At 33.2% G+C, this 25,245-nt stretch overlaps 8 protein-coding genes and 5 pseudogenes across 13 annotated transcripts, besides 4 other annotated features; 8 read left to right on the top strand and 5 right to left on the bottom strand.

The window, feature by feature from the left end:
* Positions 1-2,334: part of a mobile genetic element that runs on past the window's edge.
* TVAGG3_0187490 (MULE transposase domain-containing protein) lies at positions 248-2,322 on the bottom strand (the record flags this gene model as incomplete). The annotated part of the gene is made up of 1 exon (XM_051225835.1): positions 248-2,322. A coding segment is annotated over one exon (2,075 nt), but the record flags the coding sequence as incomplete, so codon positions are not given.
* Positions 2,335-2,700: 366 nt separating the features above from the next.
* Positions 2,701-4,914: a mobile genetic element.
* A 930-nt stretch (positions 4,915-5,844) lies between these two features.
* Positions 5,845-6,462: a terminal%2Cinverted (terminal inverted repeat of Maverick-1C transposon ID:TVAGG3_0187340).
* Positions 5,845-25,245: part of a mobile genetic element that runs on past the window's edge.
* TVAGG3_0187460 (uncharacterized protein) lies at positions 7,190-8,074 on the bottom strand (the record flags this gene model as incomplete). Its single annotated transcript, XM_001310984.2, has 1 exon — positions 7,190-8,074. One exon carries the CDS (start codon positions 8,072-8,074, stop codon positions 7,190-7,192), a length of 885 nt encoding a protein of 294 aa, XP_001310985.2.
* Positions 8,124-8,976, top strand: TVAGG3_0187450 (annotated as a pseudogene). The gene has a single exon. A coding segment is annotated over exon 1 (853 nt).
* TVAGG3_0187440 (uncharacterized protein) lies at positions 9,399-10,013 on the top strand (the record flags this gene model as incomplete). The annotated part of the gene is made up of 1 exon (XM_051225834.1): positions 9,399-10,013. One exon carries the CDS (start codon positions 9,399-9,401, stop codon positions 10,011-10,013), a length of 615 nt encoding a protein of 204 aa, XP_051110820.1.
* TVAGG3_0187430 lies at positions 10,267-10,589 on the bottom strand (annotated as a pseudogene). The gene has a single exon. A coding segment is annotated over exon 1 (323 nt).
* Positions 11,421-13,275, top strand: TVAGG3_0187420 (annotated as a pseudogene). The gene has a single exon. A coding segment is annotated over exon 1 (1,855 nt).
* On the top strand, positions 13,396-13,917 carry TVAGG3_0187410 (phage tail repeat-like family; the record flags this gene model as incomplete). Its single annotated transcript, XM_051225833.1, has 1 exon — positions 13,396-13,917. The coding sequence occupies one exon, from the start codon at positions 13,396-13,398 to the stop codon at positions 13,915-13,917; it is 522 nt and encodes a 173-aa protein (XP_051110819.1).
* On the top strand, positions 14,487-15,038 carry TVAGG3_0187400 (integrase core domain containing protein family; the record flags this gene model as incomplete). Its single annotated transcript, XM_051225832.1, has 1 exon — positions 14,487-15,038. The coding sequence occupies one exon, from the start codon at positions 14,487-14,489 to the stop codon at positions 15,036-15,038; it is 552 nt and encodes a 183-aa protein (XP_051110818.1).
* TVAGG3_0187390 lies at positions 16,212-16,765 on the top strand (annotated as a pseudogene). Its single transcript has one exon. A coding segment is annotated over exon 1 (554 nt).
* On the top strand, positions 17,788-18,481 carry TVAGG3_0187380 (annotated as a pseudogene). Its single transcript has one exon. A coding segment is annotated over exon 1 (694 nt).
* On the top strand, positions 21,172-22,246 carry TVAGG3_0187370 (organellar and viral DNA polymerase type B; the record flags this gene model as incomplete). The annotated part of the gene is made up of 1 exon (XM_051225831.1): positions 21,172-22,246. A coding segment is annotated over one exon (1,075 nt), but the record flags the coding sequence as incomplete, so codon positions are not given.
* TVAGG3_0187360 (uncharacterized protein) lies at positions 23,470-23,973 on the bottom strand (the record flags this gene model as incomplete). The annotated part of the gene is made up of 1 exon (XM_001310987.1): positions 23,470-23,973. The coding sequence occupies one exon, from the start codon at positions 23,971-23,973 to the stop codon at positions 23,470-23,472; it is 504 nt and encodes a 167-aa protein (XP_001310988.1).
* Positions 23,998-24,237, bottom strand: TVAGG3_0187350 (uncharacterized protein; the record flags this gene model as incomplete). The annotated part of the gene is made up of 1 exon (XM_001310988.1): positions 23,998-24,237. One exon carries the CDS (start codon positions 24,235-24,237, stop codon positions 23,998-24,000), a length of 240 nt encoding a protein of 79 aa, XP_001310989.1.

Below are 25,245 nucleotides of genomic sequence, written 5' to 3'. Positions count from 1 at the left end.
AATAATATATTATTTTTTAGTCATAAGAATAAAAATATAGTAGTTATAAAAGGAATTAGACTTCATATATCAATTCTTTTTCTCTGTAGATGTGGAACGTTTGCTTTTCGATCTCTTTCGATGAACTTGAAAATATAAGTTATTATCGCTGAGAATCCTTTCCGAAATAGGAGCTTTACGTTTAGGAGGATTGTCGGATGAATTTTGTTTTTTATTGTTTGATTTTGTTGTTATGGAAGATTTTTTCTTATTTTTTTCAGAATTTTGCTTGCTATTAACTGAAACTTGTTTTGACGGCCCAACAATAGCATTTGTAGTAGGAAGAATTCCCAATAACGAGCGCATTTTCGATAATTGTTTTTCAATATGATCAAGAAGGTCCAGCTTATGTTCTAGATTACTAGACATTTGATTTGTAGAAGGATGGTTTTGATTTTCTGGTTCTAAATCTGTAGAGTCTGCAATATTTGAATTTTCGGAGCGAATTGGAGCATCTGAACCTTGATTTGTATCGGCTTGCTCAAAATTAGTTTGAATTGGAGTGGATGAATTAAAATCTGGATGATTTAATGTTTCATTAAATAATGCCATAATTTTTTCTCTTTTTTCATTAATAAACTTAGTGATCATTGTATCTTTATCTGTTAGATCGATCGATTTGAGTATATCTGCATCATGAACTGGAATATTTTCGAACAATGAACTCGATTCTATGGAACCATATGGAGAAATCTCGTTCTGAGCCAAAGAAAGATCACTTACGTTGTATTGTTTGATAGAAAAAATTGTTTTCTCAAGTTCTTTTTGAAAGCAGTCAAGAATATAATTTTTGTAGCTATCAGTGATAACGGTTTTTATATGGCGCTCGATCTTCTGGTTATTTTTGATGGCGTTATATTTATCTAATTGGATTTGAGATATCTTCTTAATAGCTTCATAAATGTTTGGATGTTTTAACGAAGAAAATTCTGAATGCATACTCTCGAGGCAATCATTAGTGAATATTGCAGTTGCATTATTATATTGAGATATTAAATTGTAGTGCGGCAACCAAACTTTGTTGAAATAATCAATATAATCTTTGATCGAATCAACTTTATTTTGATTAATTATATGCATTGTAAGTACAAATTCTTCATGAGACATGAATGGAGTAATAGAATATAGCTTAAATAAAGAATTTTGTAAAGTATTGAAATTTTTTGTATAAAGTGCTACAAGTTTCCTGTGTAAAGCTTGTTTGAAATGAAATAGGCATCCAATTATACGGACTTTAGGGAAAATTTGTTGAAGTGCCTCTATCATTCCCTTTTCAAAATCACAATGAATTTGAATTAGCTTTGAAAATTGAATACCCTTGACAGTAAAAATATATTCAAATGCCTTCTTATAAGATTCAAATGTGCGGTTTTTCATGAATATAAATAAAAGTGGTAGATATTGATTTGTTGAAGGTTCACAAATCATAATTGTTAGCATCTGTCCTTTTTGAAAATGTTTTGGTGTAATTTTAAAAGTTCCATCGCAAAATAAATCTGTGGCTTCTTTTGCAAATTGAATTGCCTTCTCAAAACCAAAAAACATTGTCTCACAATTTGCTTGAAAATCATGGCCAATGAAAAACTGCTCGCCATTTATTAAACAAAAATTAGCAATTTCATCGTCTGTAATTTTTTCTCCAACAGAAATTTTTCTGGACTTATTATAAACTTCCCTGACCAATGAATCTTTAATTAATGGGTTTTCATCAGTACCAACAGCAAGTTCTGTCATAAATTTTTTAATCTGCTGAAAAGTGCCGTTGTCTTCAGAAAATTTTGCCATTGCCTTATTGTATATTTCTGTCAGAGTCATTGATTTATGAAGATCATTTTTTTCATTTTGTAACTTTTTAAATTGTCTGCATTCGGGTATATGTTCCTTTTGTAAATCTTCGGAAACTGAACTGTTCTCAATTTTAACTAAATAACGTGCTTGACAAGAATGATCGATGCAACGGTAGTAACGTTCAATATTATTTGAATAAATAATATTTGTATGATCATGCGAATAAAGCATATCTTTGCGAACAATTGTATCAGGATATTTTCCAGTAACTGCGGGAATATTTTTAACTGCAATATAACTAAAATATCTTCTGACAGCTTTAGATTCATTTTCGGCGTATTTAATATTAAAATATTGAAGAACTTGTTTGATTATATTCGTTTTTTCATGTCTCGATGTTGATTTTTGGTATTTATCAGGTTGTTCCCTGATAAATATTTTATTTTCGTCTGTAAAGTTTGCTCTTTTTTGATTAAATATAGATGATTTTCCCATTAAAAAATGAAAGAGAGAGGGTCAAAGTTGCTATTTGTCACTTTTCCACAAGAATATAATGGGGAAAAAGTTATCATATAGTTGATCTCATTCACTGAGGTGAGAGATGCATGTAGTGTAATGTGATAAACAGTGGGATTGCTGCTCTAAGTCCTAGGTTCGAGACACATTGGCTTCATTTTTATCTTTTTTATTGACGTAAACTATTCAATTTTTGTGTTCTCCATTCAAATTTCAGAATTTTTTTTGCAGATTTCACGCTACATTCGAAGTTACCTTTTGTAACAACCACCACTGCCTACGAAAGACGAAAGTGTGTCACGATTTCACCCGGAAATCCGACGGTTGTTTAAGAGTAAGCACTTTTGGCACCTACTCAAAAATGAAATGATGCAAAATTTACGAAAACCGTTCGAAAATTGAATCAAAAATGAAAAGTAATACTTAAATGAGTAATTCTTTGAGATATTGGTCTTAGATTGAATGTAGCGTCATTCTTATATAGAATATATATTCATATCATCGGAAATATGATAAAAAGCATATAATAAATGTCAAAAAAGTGAACAACTAAGCAAAGATATTTTTTAAAAAACAATGAAAAGTAATACTTAAATGAGGAATTCTTTGAGATATTGGTCTTAGATTGAATGTAGCGTCACAAATTTCACAAATATAATTTACTATACAATTTTATTCATTTTTTTAAAATGGCTGACGACAGTCTGTATCAACTAACTCAACTAGTCAAGCATAATGATTATTCTTCGGATTCATTAAATCAACTTTATCAATGCATAAGTACAATGACAGAAAGATCAATTGGATGCTTGAATTGGGATAAATTTTTCAAAAAAATCACAGTGACTGATGAAGTTCTTTTACATTTTTTAGCATCCGTTTTAAACATTGAAAAGATATCAGAATGTTTCAAGGATTCTATTTTTTATCACAATATTAATCTTGAAAAATTCAGTAATTTAACTGAAACAGAACAACAAACAATTTTAAATTCCTACAAAGCGGATAAATTTACATATTACATAATGTGCTCACAAATTGTAAAATCAAACTGGAACAATTTATCCCAAACTTTAGTTAATATTGCAAATCAATATTTGCCATTTTTAGATGAAGAAAAGCAAATATATATATTTACTGAAATAACTGGCAATTATCAAAATTTTGAAATTTCAGTTGCAAACTTGTTACTTTTTTATGAAAACAATGAAGAAAAATTAAGCAACTGTTTTAATTTAACATTGTTCCAGCAAATTTATTCCAAAAATGGAATCGAGCAAATGATATTTTTTGCTGCAAATACAATTTGTTGCAATAACACTTCTATCAATTTTTACAATCTCCTTGAAATTGAAGAAATGAATCCATTTGATTTTTTTTATTTCTCAATTCAATATAAAGAGATATTAAATTGCGATGATTTTCAAAAAGTTACAGAAGTAATCACAGGTTTAATCTCAGCTTCAAATATTAATGCTATTATGCGAATTTGCCAAAAAATTTTGGATAAAATTACATTTTATAAATGTAATTATTGCCATATTACCTCAATATGGAATTTTATCACAAATGCAGCAATAATTCTTCCTGATGAAGATTTATTAATCAAATTATTAAAATTCATAGAAAAAACAGAAAAAGCAACAGATGAATTATTCGAACCGGAGAATGATTTGGGTTTCTATGAATATTTAAATTCGATTTTCTCAGATATTACATCTGCGAGAAATAAGCAATTTCTCTTGGAATTTCTAAATACCCATGAAGATGACTTCACTTATGATCAAACATTGTGAGGTCATTTTTGATCAACAAATTAATTGAAATTCCGATCAAAAAAAATTTCACAAATTGGATCAAAAAAATCGAATCTCAAGTTAAAAATAAAAAATTTCTACATTTTTATCAAATTTAGATTTTTTTTTCAAATCATGCGAATTGATTGAATAATTGCATATTTTATCCCATGCATCTAGAAGTATGTGTAATATTTTTGCTTTCATCAAGAAATTGTCGAATTTGATCTTAATTTTTTTTGAAAAATATACTTTTAGAAAAAGAAATAGTGATTGAATAGCTGCCCATGCTGTAAAAGGGTTATTTTTACAAGTAAAAAAATTGTTATTTTTCGAGCAAGTCGAGGCTTTTTTACCATCTTATTTTTGAAAAATTTACGAAAAATTATATCTGAAAAAACGCTTCATTTTGATATCTTACAATGATAAAATACCAATGTTGCTGGGATATAATAGCTACACCTGGACATCTACTACATTAATGCGTATGACAGGTAAAGTTGATTTCAAAAGTATAGCCTGGAAAGATTACAATAAATCAACGATAATTCAAAAAAATTTCTTATAAGTTAACATAATAAAATTTTAATTTTTATATTGCTTGTATTATACTTAAGTATATAATATATTTAAATCTTAGAATGAAAATTCGGGACGCCCTAGCTATTCAATTTTCCCTTAGGACGCCCATAAACCTCTCAAAAATGTGATGTAAATATCACAATTTTGAGAAATTTACACTAGGACGCCTTAGGACGCCAACCCCTTTTTTACCCGGAAATTAAATTTCCAAATTTTTTGTCGATTTCGGAAATAACAGGATCCCGCATCCAACACACAACAACAAAACACAAAACACACTTTTTGGTTCTTTCATCGTTTTAATCGTAATTTATGTAATACATGATTTGGATAAATTTTACAAAAATAGAACCTATATTATATTCTTTTCAAAGATTCTTGCAAATCATCAAAAATAATTGTATTTTAAAAAACGATCAAATTATCCTTTCATTATTTTAAACTTAAATTAGTTTTTATGATTGACTAAAGCAATCATATTTATTCATCATTAAATAAACAAAAAAATAATATTTGAGAGTTATTTCAAAAAAAAACACATTGAATTTATTAATTTGTCTCAATTTCAGTATTATAAATTTTTATAATTTCAATATTTTGAAATACACTTTTTAATATTTCAATATTTATGATATTTCAATGTATTAAGTGGTCTCAAATTGAGCTTCTCAAATATAAGTTGGCCTATTCAAATAATAAAATTAAATAATATTTAAAATAATAAATAAAAGTGATTGAGGTCATAGCAAAACGGCTGTTTGGAGGCAGTTAGGAGCTAGCGGTTGAAGCGATAACATTCACAGCCAACATCTACGGTCAAGCGGCAGCATTCAAGGGCAACATCTACGATCAAGCAGCAGCAAGGAGCTACGGCAGCAACGAACTACGGCAGCAAGGGGCTACGGCAGGTCAAGCGGCATCATTCAAGGCCAACATCTACAATCAAGCTGCAGCAAGGAACTACGGCAGGTCAAGCGGCATCATTCAAAGCCAACATCTACAATCAAGCAGCATCAAGGGGCTACAGTAGGTCAAGCTGCAGCATGGAGCTACAGCATCAAGGAGCTACGGCAGGTCAAGCAGCATCAAGGAGCTACGGGTGGTCAAAGTTAGTAAAACTATCTTGGGTACGGCGGCACTGCGTTCCACCTTACCCAAGATAACGGTTTGACACTTTACGAAACCGCTAACGTATATTTTACAACACGAACGCAAAAACGAACTTAACCTTAAATATTTACAAAGCCGCCAACCATTTCACCTCACTAACGAACTCACTAATGAAAAAATAAACGTTCTCATAAATTTTCTTCAATATCTTCATCGTCAATGTTAACTCTATTGTAGTCATACTTGAAGTCATAAAGTTTCTCAAGTTTTGAAATGCATAGTCTTGTTAACTTACCTTCATCATCATAAGTTTTTATAAAACTACCATGACAATCTTTATAAACAGTCAGTGTATAGTCAACTGGTCTAGGATGAAGTGTAAAGAACATGTTATACTCAGGAAGGAAGAATAAATGTTTAAATGTATGTTTGTTATATGTTTTGATTTGTATGAGTTGCTTTTGTTCTGTCATTTATATAAAAATAAAATAAAAAATAAACTTAAAAATTAATGATATCACCACCCTCACACGTATGAAAACATAGCACAAAAATAAATTTAGGTGAAGTGGTGAGATCTCACCTCTTTTTTCACCCTGTTGAATTCATTGCTTTATAACTCTCTTCCTTGGTTTCTTTTTAGTTGCTTTCTTCACGTCTGTCTCCAACTTGACTGTCTTTCTTCTTCGGCCGTAATGATACCAGTTACTTCCACCAGTCAATGGGTCAAATGGTCTTTCGTAAGGGTTTCCATACATTCCATAGGGACCATACGGAAGAACTACTAGTGGAGAAGAAACATTTTCTTTAGTTCCATCGAATCTATTTAAATGCATTGTTTCACCTTTCATCTGGTCATTAAAGTCTTTTGCGTGTTTTGCAAACTCATCGTCCTTTCCTAAAGCATTTTCTGACTCAGTCGCAACCAAATTGGATGCTTTATTTATGAGCCCTATTTTATTTAATCTTAACTTCTTTGCAACCCAGCCTCCAATCTTCCCTTTATTTGCATCTAATGTCTTCGAAACCCTTCCTCCACTCATTTTATTTACTGCGTCATAAGCTCCAAGTGCTTTTGCTCCAAATGCTAATGCTTTTGTTCCCATTGCGCCTATAGCTGCCCAAGCTACCATTTACACCATATTAAAATCATCTCTCTTCAATATTATCTCATAAAAGTTCTCGTTACTGGAGAAAGTCAATGAAACATAAGCGTTCTCACGGGCTTCGCCCTCACCGCTTTGCGGTCTATCTAACTTATTTCTTATATCATCTATACGCTTCAAAATGTCTGAACAATTGCTAACATCTTCTACAACAGTTATTTCATCATGAATGACCTTCAAGAACAAGCTCATTTAATATGCTATTAAAATCATCTCAATAATGAGTCCATCCTTTCCATCTTTAGGTAGCACAACATCTTTCATTGAAGAAGGTTCGACAAGTCTTATGTTAAACTTACTGACAAAGTTTGTTATACTATAATGCTTCGGCGGCGAATACATGTAGTTTGAAAGACATAATATAGATTCTTCAGCAAATTCACTTATACTGGATTTTATAACAATGTTCTCACGAGACCAAATACCACCAATTGACAATCTTGTAAGCAATCCTGCTGAACCTTCTACTGTAAACGTCGATGGTAACATTCCACGAAGGTCATCTATTGAAATCTTTGAGTCACTGAATTTAAATATTTTCTTAAAGCAATCGTCATTATCTAACCATGCAATAGCTTTGAAGTTTTCATTCGAATATACATCTGCTTCATTAAATGTAAAACCTGACTTCTTTGCAGAGACGACTTTAAAATCTATTGAGTTTGTTTCAAAATTATATGCTATGGTAACTTCTGAAGGTAATGGATGTCCTTCCACAGTCAGTTGTTCTCTCACTACCGTTTGAAGCTTTGTATTAAAAACTTTCATGTCATCTCCTGTATCTAAGTTCACATACACAGCAACAGGAAAACTATCTTGCTTCTTTGTTTCATCATTATACCTCAAAACATTAAAGTTCTTCAATAATATTGTTCTTCCTGCTGGAATACTTCGACGAACCTGTCTGATTTCAATAGCTTTCTCACCTCCTACATACTCTACCCAGTGTCTTGGATATTCATAAGTATACTGACTTTCTTGAATTTTGGTTGGTTTCATCATAACGTGTTCATAGTATATCTTTATACTCTTGTCAGTTAGACTCGGTGCTATGTTCTGAATATTTCTGACTTGCATTTTTAATGGAGATAAAATGAAGCATTTAATACATGATGTAGATGAAGACATGAATGAAACTACAGACAAACTTAACTCTTCTCTTATTCTTCCTTTCAGCAAAGATTATGAATTCTGTTCAAATGGTGTGTATTTCTATTGTGGAAAGATGGATTCAGGTAAGACATTTAACCTCATTCGTCATATACTCATAACAGAGCGTTTAGGAAACGACTCTTACTATGACCAAATCATTATATCAGCAACTTCAGACTCTATGGATTCAACAGCGAAAACATTTATGTCAAAAGTTCAAGCCTCTGTCGTTAAAGTTCCAGACAGTGAACTCATTGAATTTCTTCAACGTTACATTCGACGTAAGAGAAAATATTATGCCATCGTAGAGTTCATACAGTCAGGAATGCAAAAGACTTCTGAGGAGATGGAAAGAATTATTGACAAACACCACTTACGTCAATACTCAGGAGTTTACGATATGAAACGACTTACAAACTACATTCTGTCAAAACTTTCAAAATACCCTTCAAAAATATCCATCAAACACTTTATTAGTTTGTGACGACTTCGCTGGTAAAGGTTTAGTGTCAAAACCAGACTCACCATTAGCTAACATCATTACTAAAGTCAGACATTACCATTTAACTGTAGCAATACTTATGCAAACATGGAGGTTTTTAGCTTTAAACATAAAACGTCTCATAACTGACTTCGTTATCTTTCACGGTTTCTCACGTTATGATATTGAACTCATTTGGAAACAGTCAGGTATAACATTACCTTTTGAAGAAATTTGGGAAGCATATAAGTCTCTCATCTCTCCTCGTTCATACCTTGAGATTCATATCATGACTAATACCATTAAAGTCAAAAATATTCCATGGGAACGACCAACATTGTTTTAAAGTTTAACCTTCAATTGACTGATGGTAAACAAATTCCATGCATCTCTGTCGCCATTTCTGTTAATATTTTTGCTGTCATTCATATCATCCACTTCCCCATCCGTTAGCTTTTGAGGATATGCGTTAGAATAGCTGTTCTTAAATGAAGCTTTTCACCTTTGAGAGCATAAACTCTATAACTTTCTGCATACTTTATGTTTGAACCTCCCGAGCCATCATTGACATAAATTTTTATAGGCTTCCACCCTTTGTTCATGTTCCTGCTTCTTCCCTTAGCTCTTTTGTTCAGTAGTTCTACATCTTTATACACAGCACCTGTCTCAGTGAATTCAACAATATTTTCATTCGTTAGCTTTACATTCAAACCCTTGTCGAGTATATTGTTCATTTCATACATATAAAAGGTTTTTATTCTATATGAAATGAGAAGCAAATCCATCTTAGCTGGTGCCGTTAATGTTCCAATTGAACCAACATCAAATGTTGACTCACGAACGACAAACAATATTGTCATAAAGAACTATAGTTCAGAGTGTTTGAAAGAAAAAGAACCAGAACTTAAGTCGGTGAATTTAAACTCAGCTTCAAACGCTAACGCTACATCAGATGTTAAGTTAGAGTATCCACCACTGGACCAAATTCTTTCAAGAGAAGCCAACGACAATCCTTACACAAATGTTCAAACAAATCCTTCAGATAACGTAGACCATTACCTTCTTCAGTTATACCAAACAATTTTACTCAAAGACGATAAGAAGCTTTTGACAAATCTTATAAGCAAGAACCAAATAATTCTAACAAAGGAGGACCTTGAAAATGTTATCTCACGAATAACAGGGAAACAATGTGTCATTGACTATCTCGACCCTGAAATCGAATGCTGTGGTCAAACTCCACTATTCATGAAAATAGGTAACATCCGCATCATTGAAACACCAGGAACTACAGGAGTTGAGTTTAAGTATAAATATTCGAACGAGTATACAAAACTATCTACTGACTATAAGCTTTGTTTGAAATATGTTTTAGTAAATTAAAGCAGTCAGGACCTTCGGTCTTGGCGCTTTGCGCCGTCAGTCAAAAAATTTCAAGTTAGCAATTTGTAATATCTATCCAAAACTTCTTCAACAGTATCGAACTCATCTTCATAATGCAAACCTAATCTTATTGACTTGGTGCAGTTTTCACTAACACAATATTTTTCTGTTCTCTTGACTGACATAACTAATTCATTTGTTTCATCAAACAGCAACAACCAAAGTTCATGACCTAATACATAACATTCATACTTTATATTTTTAGCTCTGAGTTCTCTTGTAAGCTGTTGCATTTAATATTTTCTAAAAAGTCAACTTCAACAGTCATTCGCACTGGTGCCTTCAGTTCTACAGGCTCTCCTTGAAAGTCAACAAGTCTGAATTGCATGTCTTTCAAATTATGAGGACTAATGCGAACCCATTTACCTAAATGAGTTGCTATGACAGGAACGTTTGGAATGAACATTGAATTGACTGCATAACAGAAGGATTTATATTCTACTGAACCTTTACTATTAACTCCTGAAATGCCTGTGACATTAGCTATTTTAGACTCAATGTATAAACAATTACCATAACATTACGTTTGGAACAGATTTCATCTCAATCGTTTTGTCAACACTTTTCAAGGAAATGTCATATGGTATGCACCCAAAAGAAGTTGTACTCTATGACTCATTCTTGGTATCTTAAACTCTTTCTCGCTGCTGAACTTCAATGTTTCCTCAGAAGAGAGTTCGACATCTATGTTGTCAATAGTTTCTTCATTTATGAGAGTATCTATGACTCCAGCAATTTTATCTATTCTATACCCAGCTCTGTTAGGAAATGTTATAACACTTCTTTTGTCATCTATTTCAATCTCTATGAAATCTGTTTCATCTGTTATGACAAAAATTGCGATAGTATTGAAGTCAACAACTCTGAAAGCAAGCGCTTCATTCTGAAGACCTAAGTTTGTTTGTAGCTTTACTGTCCGTATTCGTTTGGGTCTGTACTTTGCAAATAGAACAACATTTTATTCTCATTAAAATATGACTATTGCTGCATATGCGTATGAAACAAATGAAGCAAGAAGAGCACTTGAACTAGTAAACGAAAACTCAACTTTAACCATTGAAGGCAATGATTTAGTCATTGACGATGGAAAAACTAAAAAGTCATTGATTTCGATACTTTTAACACTTATGACCCATTCATTACAATAAGTAAAGTTCCTATCATAAATGATGGAACGGTGCAATATATAATTCTACAGTAGATGCCTCATTAGTGAAAGTATTAAATGTTCTCATTGAATTGTTAAAGAACTTTCGATTTGACGACAACATTAAATGCCTAAAGAATTTAGTCATGAATGAGAAACAAATTCTCGGCGTTGCTGGTAGCAGTAATGATGTACACCTTATGACATTAGAATATTATAACGAACATAAAGATGAACTGAAAGGAGAGAAGGGTGACACCGGACCTCAAGGACCACAAGGAGTACAAGGAATACAAGGACTCAAGGCGAAAACGGTTTGGATGGTGAAGATGGAAAGGATGGAAAAACTGCTAAATCATGGATATGGAACCTTATAAATACTGGTTTAACAGCTGCTTTCATATGGAGTTCTTCAATACCAAATCGGAAAGATATGGGCAGTACTTGGTGAAGAAGTTTTAGATGACGTTAAAAATGCTTTGAACTTCATTTCAAATGGTTCGGATACTATTAAAACTTTATCTGGTTGGATGCAAGAAACAAGGAGTCAAATAGATACTGTAAGACGTATAGCAAACAATGCACGTACGGGATTGGATACTTTACGAGAAGCACAAAATACACTAAAGGAAGCAAATGATATTCTTGGCTCAGTATCAGACATGCATGAAGATTGGCTTAAAGGTATTGACAAATCTTTAAAAAATCACAGTCAGTCTATTGCTGACTACAAGAAAAGTATAGATTTTTTACATAGTGCTATGGACGTACATGATGGAAACATAAGGAACTTACTTAATGCTAACAATAACTTACCAGGAACTATTAAAGCATTTATAAGTCTTTGTAAAACCTGGTGCTCTAACATTTAGGTCTTTGAGAGCAAGAGCATTGAAGTCAAGAGATGCAGAAACTCCAACAGAACTACAGAAGGAACTGAACAACAGAAACTCCAGAAAACACCAAAACCAACAGCTAATGAAATATTGTTCGAATATTTTCCAAGGTACTCTGTTCTCATTGCATACATTCAAGAAATACTTAAGAAAGCAGACTTGACTTTAGGAGATGATGAAAGTTCTGTATATCTTTCGTTCCAGTTTCAAATAGCAGAACTTTTGAGACAAATATGCTTAATGTATGACAACATCTCTGATTTCACAAGATATGATGACGACCATGACCCCGAACACAGTGAAGAAGAAGTTTTACAAACATCCATTAAGACAGGAAAGGTTTTTAACTCAAAGTCTCATTATTGACACCAAAGATGGCGAAGTGGACGTTCTTCAAGAGCTGAAGAAAAATACTTCTTCGGGAGGTGGTGGTAGGCATGAACTTGAAATAAATGAGATAGAAGAGAAATTAGCCGAAAAAGCAGATAAAAACCATGTTCATTATATAAGTTCAGACGAACAGATTATAACGGACTACCATGGATATTTAACACAGGATGAACAAATAAGCACTGAAGATGTTAATGAAAGAAGATATAAATTCATTCGTGCTAAAGGTTATGACATACACTGTACTGTACAGTATGACACAGGTAAAGCACCAGAAGCATTTGGTTATAACAATGAAATTTATGCTTCATACTTCTTTGTTAACGGTGTATTAGTTGAACCAAGATTTACATTGAGAGTTAAGACAAAAATAACTTTTGAAGATGCTATTAAAAGTAAAGCTGACAAAGATGAACTTGACGCAACGAACAAAGTTTTGAAATCTCATAAACACAATATCTCCGATATAAATGAACTTCAAGCTACATTAAATAGTAAAGCTGACAAGAACCATACACATGAATCCTTCACTACTGTTAGAGCAGACGAAATAATATTGAACTATACCCTTGGTTCAAGTGCACCTTTAGAGAATCCAAGTACAAGTGTAAAAGATACACTAAACTCCTTAAATAGTAAATGTATGAACATTGAAGGTCATGTCAGAAACTTTGAAACATATAAACTACCAGCAATGTTAGATAAAAAAGCAGATAAAGAACATACACATAACTCCTTCTCAACTGTTGCTATAGAAAGTATTGAATGAACGGTTGGCAGAACTGGTGGGGATGCATTATATTATAAACCTCCTAACTTTCCACAAGGTTTAACATCGAATGAAAACATAACAACGAAGAAAGAAATTAGCTGTAAAAATGTTTATGTCATGGATGATGAAAATAATGTTAAATTCACTGCTCAAGATTTATATGATAAGAAAGCAGACAAAACAGAGCTTCAAACATTAAAGACTGAAATACTTCAAACATTATATCCTATAGGCTCTATTTATACATCAATGAACTCAACAAATCCAGCAAGTGTTTTAGGTTTTGGTACGTGGAAGCAGATTGTAGATAAATTCTTATACTGTGCTAGATATTCAAAGCAAACAGGAGGTTCGAAGAAAATTAAAGAAGCAAACCTTCCACCGCACACTCATACAGGAACTACAAACTTTTCTGGCGACCATAGCCACTCATTAAGAGACCACCCATTATACAACTCAGACTATGAAGCTGGCAATGACGTTTTATCTCCATCTTATAACAATTCAGCAAAAAAGACTTTTCGACCAACTGAACCAGGAGGAAATCATTCACACACTTTCACAACAAATCCAACAGGCTCGGGTGCAGATTATATGCCACCATTTGTGACTATATTCGCATGGTACCGCGTTCAATGAACGCGCTTGAACCTTGAATAAAATCTTTAACTTTACATAAATGAGCTTGAAAGAAGTATTCGAACAACATCCATGGAGGTCATTTAAGAAGTTCAATGAAGCTGCAAAGAGTTGGGATTTACTAACAGAGCTGAAGTGAAAAGGTTCTTTGACAAAAATGTTGTACATCAAACAAAAATAAACCCTTACGACTACTTTTTACCAATTTACTCCAACGCTCCTGACGCATACCAATTTGACACTCTCATTCAAAGCAGAAAAGGAGGACATAACCATTCCTCATCTTCATTAATGTTAACACTCGTAAGCATATGCATATCCAATGAAAAATAAAGGAACTCGTGAAGTGTTAAGAGTTTTACAAAAGTTTGTAGCAGAACATAGCCCAAGTACTTTAACATCAGACCAAGACAGTGCATACCTCAGCAATGAATCACAGATTTTCTCATTAGCATAACATAACTCACTACACTACTGAAGACCATAACCATAACATACTCGGCATCATAAACCGCTTCATAAGAACGCTCAGAGATTTAAACCAAGAGCGAGACTTTACCGAAGAAACAATGAAACATTTTCTCGAAGTATATAATTCCTCAACACATTCTACAACAGGACATACACCAAATTCAATGACACAACAACAAGAAGAAAAGTATATACAAAAGAAACGAAGCCAAACACAAAATATCAGAAATTCAACACAATTTACCCTCATTCCTGGTACAAAAGTTCGTGTAGTTCTTGACGACAAACCGTTGACAAAGAAACGTTTAAGGTTAAGTAGAAACTATTATATCGTAGACTCTACGCAAGGTAATGGATATCTTATAAAAGCTGCCGACGACTCTATTGCGTTTTACCCTCGACATAAATTAGTTGAAAGTAGTAATGGCAAACTTGCTGAAACCATTGACGAAGCAAAGCGAGGAGTGGTTATTGAAATACTTGGCTATAACATAAACGATGACACTTATAAAGTAAGATATGAAGGAGGCGTTGAAGATGTTATACCATCTAAGAACTTGAGAGAGTCAAAGCCAACACATCTGGGACCATTAGAGCGGGAGTACTGGAAAGATAAAAATAAGCCAGAAAGAATAAGAAAATTCTTCTAAACTTTTTCATTAGATGTAAATCAGACATGAATGAGAACAGTCATGATATCATTAATGGTACCATTTATTTTTGTCATAAATGTTTTCAGTGTCACCATGTCACCAGGTTATTTAACTTCTCTTAAAAATGATGACAACATGACATTTTGACAACAGTCATGATATCATTAATGGTACCATTTATTTACACCAAAAAATATAATTTAGGTGAAGAGGTGAGATTTCACCTCTTTTTTCACCTGTTTTTTCACCCTCATGAATTTTCATGAATTTTATATATTAATGTTTTCGTTAAGCCACTTTGTGCCGTCAGTCAGTCAGGACCTTCGGTCTTGGCGCTTTGCGCCGTCAGTTTAGGAAAGACTTTAGAAAGTTGTTGGAAAATAAGTCTGGGAAGAGTTTATAAGGCATTTTGTGAAGAATATAGCAACCGCCGGAATTCGGACTGTTGCTTTTTATACAAAATTCATGCAGGAAATTCTTGAGTTTTGGATGAAAGAATACGGTCGAGCCAAAAGTGGCTCAACCTCAAAACAAGCATTTTATGAGCTTACTAAGGGTGTTATAAATGAATTCAAAGGTATTTACATACATCCTGACCTCGTTCATTTTGTTGCTGAATTCAGCAAAAATAATGTTTAGGTGAAGAGGTGAGATCTCACCCGTTTTTTCACCCTCGCCGCTTAGCGGCTCAGACCCTTTGGGTCTCGTGAATTTTCATGAATTTCCTTAAGATAGAAAAAATAAAGTTAGTTTTATTTTTATTTATTTTTTTATTTTGTATAAAAGATATGATTTCAACAATCGGCACAACAACAATTCAAACAACTACAGCACCAAACTCGCTAGTCATGAATCCTACGTCAATGTTGGTAGAGATGAAAAGCTTTATTCCTTCTTCATATACTTTTGAAACAGAAATCCAGAAGATAAAGCAAGAACTTTTAACAAGTAATTAGACTGTAGTGCGAAAGATGAAACAAATGAACAGTTTTTATGAAATGGAGGACCTCATCGACCATTTGCCTAAACTACCTGAAATTCAGCAGCAAAAACTAACTATTCCTGAATTTCGACGAAATTGAAGTCAAAGCAACTGACTCAGTAGAAATTAAGAAATTCATACGTAAAGTAAATTATGAATTCCTTGGTTTTCATTGCAACCATAAAGTTATGGACAAAGATTGCGACATGGTTTATAAAAATATTTCTGACCTTTACAAATCCGAAGAATTTAAGACATACGATAACTTTGTTTCATTAGTTGCAAAATGTGTATGGCAGATAGAGATAAAGATAGAAGAGGTAAAGTATGGAATGAACAGATAAAACCAGCAGCTTTTGAGTTAAAGAAAACATTGACGCCTTAGTTGTTCTAGCTGGTTTTATTTCAATGTATAACGCAAAAATGAATCCGCAATGTTCAAAATGTAAAGCAGCAATAAGAAAATATAACTACTCAGTCAAAGAGATAGAAAGAATGCGAAACGACTATGCAGACTTAAAGAAAGAAGCAGAAAAGCCAGCAGAAGATAAAATGGATATGTTGACATTTCTTAATAAAAACTATCCAACAGCAGAAGATTTCCTTCTGTCTGACGTCAAGAAGAAATATAAAGAGACTTTCGGCATGATTAAAACATTCGATGTACTAAAAGAAGAAATAGAAGCTACGAAATTGTTTAGGATTTCAAATATACATCGTACAATTCATGTAAAACGTGTGAAAAGACGTGTGAAAAAACAGGTGAATCTCACCTCTTCACCTATAAATTCACCTATAAATTATTTTTGGTCAAAGCTTCCACGAGAGAAAAGATTCCTCATCGCTAAGGATTCCAAAAATGAAAAAATCATTGATTTCGGCTGAGAAAAAACAGCAAAACCTTCTTCCACGGGAACAAAGAAATAAAGAAGAAATAAAGTAAATTTTTTATTTATTCCTGTGGAAGATAGAGCACTTTTATGACACTTTTTATTCACGACAAACAAGAAACAAACAAGAAAATAAGAAAATACGGCGCTGTCGCGGTTCGACAAACAGACCCTGACCCCTCCATAACACCACCTTAGACACTGTGCTACGTAGCCTGTCGACATAAGATTTTATAAATTGCATATTTGACGTAAATTTATCTCCATCTGGCTTCCCACCGCATAAGATATTCATACGTGTTTGTAAGACATTCATTAAACTTCTTTTTCTATTGCATCTAATCTTGCGTTATTTTTTTCAATAACTTGTCTGTATTCTTCATCATCTCCAGCAGTGTTTGGGTCTTCACGTTTAAAATATTCATTGTTAACCAATTTTTATCTACAAATTTTATTAGTGTTTGATTCACTTCGTTATGATAACGGTCATATTCTTTCAATACGTAAGTGAAGACAAAATGCGTCGTACCTTCAATCTTAAAGCTTAAAGAACTTTCAACACAGTTTTGAGGGTCTTCAGTGCGTCAATGAGATAGTATTCGAAGTCAGTCAATAATCTTTTTAAAGTCATTTCATACAGGATAAAATTTAATGTTGTGAAGAAATAGTGTTTATCTCAGAAAAATAACGCTAATTTTTATTTTTTATTATTTTTTTTATTTTGTATGTAAAGACAGTAATGTCAACATTAGAGAACACAACAACAGTTATAGTCCATGAAGCCATAAATGAAGAATACGAGTACATACAGTATAACAAACAGTTACGTCTCATTCGTTCAGTCAAAGATGACATGTACCAAATGCAAAGTATAATGAATGCTCTTCGTTCTACAAAGCAAGCATATCATTGGTTTGAAAACCAAACAGACAAAAGAACTTTTAGAAGAATTTCCTCATATGAATTGCTTCCCTCGGAAACCGGGGGAAGAGATTCCGTATGAAAATCGCAAGAATTTGGCTCCTGGTTTGAAAGATTATTATGTTCATAGACTTTTAGTAAATGCTGTAGCAATGTGGGCTTCACCTCGTTATGCTTGTTATATTTTCATGATGTTAGATGAACTATATAAAGCAGAACGTGGAGAGATGGAAAAGAAACTTCATGCAAAAGATGAAGTCATTGAATCCAAAGACAAAAGCATACAGAAAAGAATACCGCGTTCAGTACCAAAAGGAAAGGAAAAGAGTTATAGGTATATGATTTATACTGAAGAGTTGGAAAATGAAGAAGATAAAGATATGGTTATGTTACATTTAGTCAGAAGAAACAACAAGAGCTTTTATGACTTAGCTAAGATATATAAATCTGACAGAAACTGGTTCTATCGTGAAAACTTACCGATTTCAATGACACCGAATGAGCAAATAAAGGAAATTGTCAAAAATACTCTTCCTCAAACACACTATGACATCAAAGGTTGCACAATACTTACATTCAAAGAAGACTTAACATTACTGAAGGAAAAAATAACAGAATATTTCGACAACTTCAAAGAGGAAGAATGAAAAAAAATCTCGTCGGGTGCCACGTTAGGACCATAGTGGAGAAAACCATGGTAAAAACAAAACCCTTCGTCAAGTTTATTTTGTTTTTACCATTTAATTGTTTCCATAAACGCTCCATGTCGAACATAATTGACGAAGAGAGAATCGTCTGATCGTCAAGTTTATTTTGTTTTTACCATTTAATTGTTGTAAAATACCATATGAAGACTAACCAAAAATAAATTTTCTTATAAAGCTTCAGGGTCTATTTCTTCAACCATTTCACTTCCTTCGTCAATGTCAATAGAAGCTTCTTCAACCTTTGGTAAGAATTTCTGTATAACATCTTTGTTCGTTATTGTCTTCAGAGATGAAGGATAATATTTCACATCTGTTTCACCCTTCTTATATTCTTTCTGTTCGGAAAGATTTAAAGCAATACTGAAGAAGTCAACGTTAGAGTTCTTTATGACAGTATAATGAGTATCTTTGACATTCACGAAGAAACTCTTTTGTTTCAAAACTACTGCTAACTCTTGTGAAGTATAACGTTTGCGGTCAATGACGATAGCTAATGGTCTGACATACTGACCAAACTTAGATTCTTTCACAAACTTCTTGTTAAAGATAACATTAACATTTGAAGCATTATTGAACTCATTCTTGATGGCAGTAGCGAGAGCATTGTATGAAAAGAACTTGCAATCTTGCATGTGTTTCATTAAAATAAAAATATTAAATTATTTTGAAAAATAACTTAAAAAAATCTAATCTAATTTTTTCAAAAAATATTTTTTATTTCCTACTAAAGATGTATCGGAAGTTGTCTAAGTTAGAACACTCGGAAATAAAACAACTTCTAACAGAAGCTAACATAGATGTTGCAAAACATTACGCAACAAACAAAAAGCACTCGCTGACTTCATTAAAGACTATAATGGTGCAATAAGTTATGATAGAATTCATGAGTTCATAAAGCCGCAACGCGGCGAGGACGAAGTCCATACAAGAGCATTTCCTTTAAATGACGTTGCTATTGACTTATATCATAGACGTTCAGTACCTCATGAAGTAAGAAGAGAAATGTTTGACATAACAAATGCAAACGTTGGTGAAACAAGAAGAAGAGACGACACACTGAAACAACAGAGAAGAGAGATGTTTAAGAGCGCTATAGAACAAGTTCGCAAAGCTAACGATGTCATTCGTTCCATTGACGACAAACCAAAAGAAGGTGAGAGATGGTTAAAGAAAGATGAAGAGAATAGGAAGAGAAATGTGAAGTCAGGCAATAGACTCATTGACTTTAACATCGAAGCTTTAGATGAACCAAACAGAGACTACTTACACAAACATTTCGGTAAGGTTTTCATGAGACTCTTAGAGAAATTAAAATAAACTCAACAGAGATGGATGGTATGTTATAAACTTGGTGGAAAGTATGAATGTTCTACGTTAAACCTCAATAATATTGGAACATTACTACATCAGCTCTTGAAGGAGAACTTTATATCAGAGATAGAAGCAAATGCTGCAGGTATTGTTGAAATGCACTATGACTTCTTCTTGACAAACATAAAGAATCTTACTGAAATAAAGATGTATGATTTAACAGAATATGAAGGCTTAACGATGTCAGATGTAAAGAAAGGCAAACCAAAAAAGAGACCATATAGAGATGAAAGCACACTGACAATGACCAGAAAGCCATTTTGGAAGCTCTTAAGCAAACAGGAAACCCAGCACTTATAGAAAGCTTTTGGAAAGATAATGGTGAAAGAAGTTTTATAAGAAGAGAAGCGGTCAGTTCTGGAAGTATCTTTGCACATTACCTATAAATCTTGAACGCTACCAAATCTTCAATGAACTGAACAAAAGAACTGCAACACTTATGACAGAAGAAACTGCTTCGTTTATGCTTGCATTCAGGCTGGAGTAAATGAAGAAACTATTGACCACATGAGAGAAGTCATTCGTGTTAGAGACTTTCTCAAAGTAAAGTACAAGAAATTTCTGACGCAACAGGTATAGCATTTAATGTTACTATTGGTTATTTCAATGACTCAAGACATAATGAAATAAAGAGATACATACCAAAAGAATGTGAAACTGTTAGAACTATTGACTTACTTCTTGTTGAAGACCACTACATGCTAAACGAAAGATTACCAATGACAACATATTTCGTCAGAAATTACAAAGAAATTCTCAAAGCTTGTGGTGGAATGAACATTGAGAAACAAATGAAGATTTATACAAAGAGAGAAGATAAATATGTAGTTCGTTATGATAGAACAACACCGTTATGGGATGTTATGAAAACATTGTGGGAGTGCAAATATTTCGAACCTATTTCTTATGGAGAACTTTTCACATATACTACTGACTTATATAAACAGAACCTTGCACCATTTAAAGACTTGTCATATGCTCCAAAGTATTGTGTACAACTGAAGAAGAAAGCCGAGTCAAAAGAAGTAAATAAAAATAAGTGCAAGTTCATTCCTGAGCACGTTTTCTTTGCTGACTTTGAATGTAGCAATGATGGAGTTCATAAAGCTTTTAACATCTGTTATGACAGTGAAGATGGTTCAGTGAGTGAAAGCATTTGGGGTCAGAACTGTGCAACAGAATTTTTGGAACGACTTCCTGACAAGAGTTTAATATATTTCCATAACCTCAGTTATGATATAAACTTCATCTTAAGACACATGACAGAAGTGAAAGGAACTCCCATCATTAAAGGTTCACGAACAATGCAAATAACGGGAATATATAAAGGTAAAGCAATCATTATTAAAGATTCATACACTGTTATAAATAAGAAGCTTAAACTATTTCCTGAAATGTTTCATTTGCAGTGTGGTGAAAAGGAAGTATTTCCGTATCAATATTATTCAAGCTCTTTATTAGCAAATGACAACAGAACTGGTGTCATTTCTGAAGCGTGTAAGTTTATCCAGGATGCGGATACGTTCATGAAAAACATAGATTCCATCAAAGGTTGCAGAATAGATGAAAACCACTTCGACTTAGAAAAGTATAGCACATTTTATTGCAAACAATATGTAAGAATTTTAAGAGAAGGTTTTGTTAAGTTCCGCAATGACATATTAAAAGAATTTGATTTAAACGTTTATGACTACGTTAGTATTTGTTCAATTGCTAACAAATTATTTGAGAACAGAGTGTACTTCCCGAATGGAAATTTATATGACCTCTCAAATAAACCAAGAGAATTTATTTCACGCTGTATTCAAGGTGGAAGATGTATGCTGTCAGATAACATGAAACAAAAGAGTAAAGAGAAACTCATTGCTGATTTCGACGCTGTTTCATTATATCCATCAGCTATAGCAAGACTCTATACTTTAGAAAGTATACCGAAAGTATTGAAGAAAGAAATGTTAAGCACAGAGTATCTCATGAGACATTTATTCGATGATGACCAAAAGGAACCCATTGGTGAAAAGTTTATGTCTGGCTTCTTTGTTCTCATTAAGATAACAGAGATTGGAATACATAGACACTTTCCTTTAATAGTTTGTGACCCTGAACTAAATCCAGAACTTAACGTTCCCAGAAGTTCAAACACTTGCTGTTTAATGTATGTTGACCATATAACATTACAAGACCTCATAAAATATCAAGGTGTCAAATGTGAAGTGTTGCAAGGATACTATTACGATGGAAACAGAGATATTAGAATAAGAGATGAAGTAAAGAAGTTGTTTGAGTTAAGGTTAAAGTATAAGAAAGAAGGAAATCCTTTGCAAGAAAATATAAAGCTCATTCTGAACAGTATTTATGGCAAAACTATTCTATCTCCTATTGAGTCAAAAATAACCATAGTAAATGACAAAGATGCTATAAGATATGCCATCAGAAACTACAACCATATAGTGAAGTTCGAAGGTTTGGATGGTTCAGATAAAACTATTTTCAAGCTAACGAAAAGCATTTGCAGACACTTTAACTTCTGTCCACTTGGTGTTAACATTCTGTCTATGTCGAAGAGAATAATGTGTGAAGTATTCTGTACTGCAGAAGATATGGGACTTCAAATATTTTACCAGGACTGTGATAGCATGCATATTTTCAATGAAGACATACCAAAGCTTGCAGCAGAGTTTAAGAAGAGATACGGTAGAGAACTTATTGGTAAAAATTAGGTTCCATTCTGACTTCGCAGAAATAACACCTGGAAAACAAAGTTTAGCATACAAGTCAATATTTTGTGGAAAGAAGACCTACATAGACTTACTCACGAATGATTTAAATGAAGTTGCATTCCATGCACGTTGTAAAGGTGTAAAACAAGACGTTCTTGCTTTAACAGCTAATGAAATGTTTCCTGAAGCTATACAATGCTATTACAATGAAGATAAGAACATTCACATACTGTTGGAACATATGACAAAGACTCTGAGTTCAGTTTAATGAAACTTTACAAAGCACTTCATGATGGTCAAGAGATTGCATTCGACTTATGTAAGTCTTCTAGTCCTTGCTTTGCTGAAAAGTTTAACTTCTCAATAACGACTAAAACAAGCTTTATTCGTAAGTTGAAGTTCTGAGGTCATTTATTTTTGTCAGCAATGAGGTCATTCGTGATAAAAATAAGCCGCTAGCGGCAAGGGCGAAGCCCATGAGGTCATTTACAATATTGCGATGGTAGAGTTTAAGAGTTGTGCTTCAATGTAGAGACAGTCCTTATGGTCTGGAGGTAAGAAACTGGCAGTTATGGTCATGAGTGGAGAACATGTCTATCCAAAACTCACGATTGAAGCCAGTTAATTTATAGTATTTAGGGTTAGGAAGTGGTGAAGTTCTTGTATGACCAATGAACTCATTTTCAACTCCCTTACTTAAGTTTGAATATAATATAGCTTGCTTTCTATCCCAAATACCTGGAAATCTAATTTCCGAAAATTCATTTTTCCTCGGAAGCATTGCATCATAATTGAAAACATTCTTGAAATCATCACTTGGTTCAGAGATTTGAAATCTTATACGTAATGGATTTTTTTCTCTTTAGCGACTTCATTGAATGGTGAGAATACAATGAATTGACAGTCATGAGTTCCATCTTCATTTGGTACAAACTCGTAATGAAAAGCTATTAATCTTTCTGCAATTCCTTCTTCTTTCAGTTGTGCAAGAAACTCACGTAAAGGCTGTAAAGTTTGTACTTCAATGTTAAACTTCTTTTGAAAATTTTCGTAAAATGTAATTATACAGTCTTCTAACGTCGTACTGTTTTTAAAGTATTTGTATATGTGAATGTTTTGGGCGCTTAAAGACTGTTCGTCATTTTCTATCTCGACTTGAAGTATAAAGTCAACCTTTCTGAAAGCACGTGTTATATACATATTTGTTATGCCAATGTACTTCTCTTCATTTATGTTCACAATCCAGTCTGTTGGAAACTTAAACGTTACTCTGTTCCCCTTTATTTTGACGTCAGGGTTTTCACTACTGAACGCAACAGATAAAGGTATTTGTCTATACATTTAATTCGGATAAAAATAAACCATTTACTCTTTCTTTGCTTTTGCTTCTTCTCTAGCTTTCTTCGCCAGCAAACGTGGGTTCTTTTGTCTTCCAGCAGCTAATGCAGCAAGTTGTTTTTCACTAAGTTTTCTCTTTGGTCTCTCTGGCTTTTGTTCTTGTTTTTGTTCCTTCAGTTCGGATAAAATTTGCTCACGAATTTCTTTCTTCAATGCTTCAACATCTATGACCCCTTGGGTCTTGTCCGTAGGGCTTGTCTGAGTCATTTGACTGCAGATAAAAAACAAAATTAAAACTTTAACCGATGTAAAATGAGTTTGTCAAAATCAGAGCGAGAGTCTATTATATTAAATGACGCAAGAGGAATACAACATCCTTTCTATTACGTAAGTCAGAGTAAAGATGGTAAAATATACGTAAGAAAAAGAAAGGTTCCATTAGCGAATGCAGAAAGCGACAACATTAAGGTGTATGGCAAGGGTGAAGTCCACGAAGCCCATATAAAACCTTCTGTTCAAACTGAGCCACCAAAAGAACAAGAAGAAAAGAAGCCAGATGTACTTTCAATAACGAACCAAGAGCTTATTGCAAAGTTCGTGAATTTCATTGAAAACAAACGAGTCAAAGAATCCTGACCCGCCAGTGAAAGAAGTTGAGACAAAAGAGAATGTACAGTTCATTGAAATGTCAAGAAACAACTTCCACCACGAATGCCAAGAAGAAGAGTGAGAATAATGAAGTAAATAGATATTTTTATCCGAAGTAAATACATGCAGAACGAACAGTTAAACGAATTTACTCCAGCAGAGCATATTCATCAGATTCGCTCATATTTCGATATCATAGACAATGCAGTTCAAATTGGTGACACTAATAGAAAATATTCTGACGCAAAGATTCCATCACAACCTGGAACTGCTAAAGATAAACATGGGTAACATTCAATCTCTCACCTCCTGGTGAAAATATGTTGGACCTTTACAATACATTCATTACGTATAAAATGGAAGGTCAATTTATTGTAGATAAAGAAATTGGTTCAGGTTCCAATAAAACAAACCCACCAGGATTTTGGATTGGTTTCGATGACGCTTTCTATGCAGTTGCTGGATATCAAATCCTTGCAAATGGTCGTATCGTATATTCTCAAGACAACGCAAGAGAAGAAGCATATATAACTTCAAACTCACAAACTACCGAACAAATAAAGAAAGTAGATGTTTTCTCAAAGACTCGACATGAAGATGTATGGAGTCATTCGGGAACATGCAGAA

This window comes from Trichomonas vaginalis, chromosome IV (genome assembly GCF_026262505.1).
Source record: "Trichomonas vaginalis G3 chromosome IV, whole genome shotgun sequence".
In the NCBI taxonomy this organism is placed as follows: Eukaryota; Parabasalia; order Trichomonadida; family Trichomonadidae; genus Trichomonas; species Trichomonas vaginalis.
This window is presented reverse-complemented; position numbering and strand designations above follow the sequence as displayed.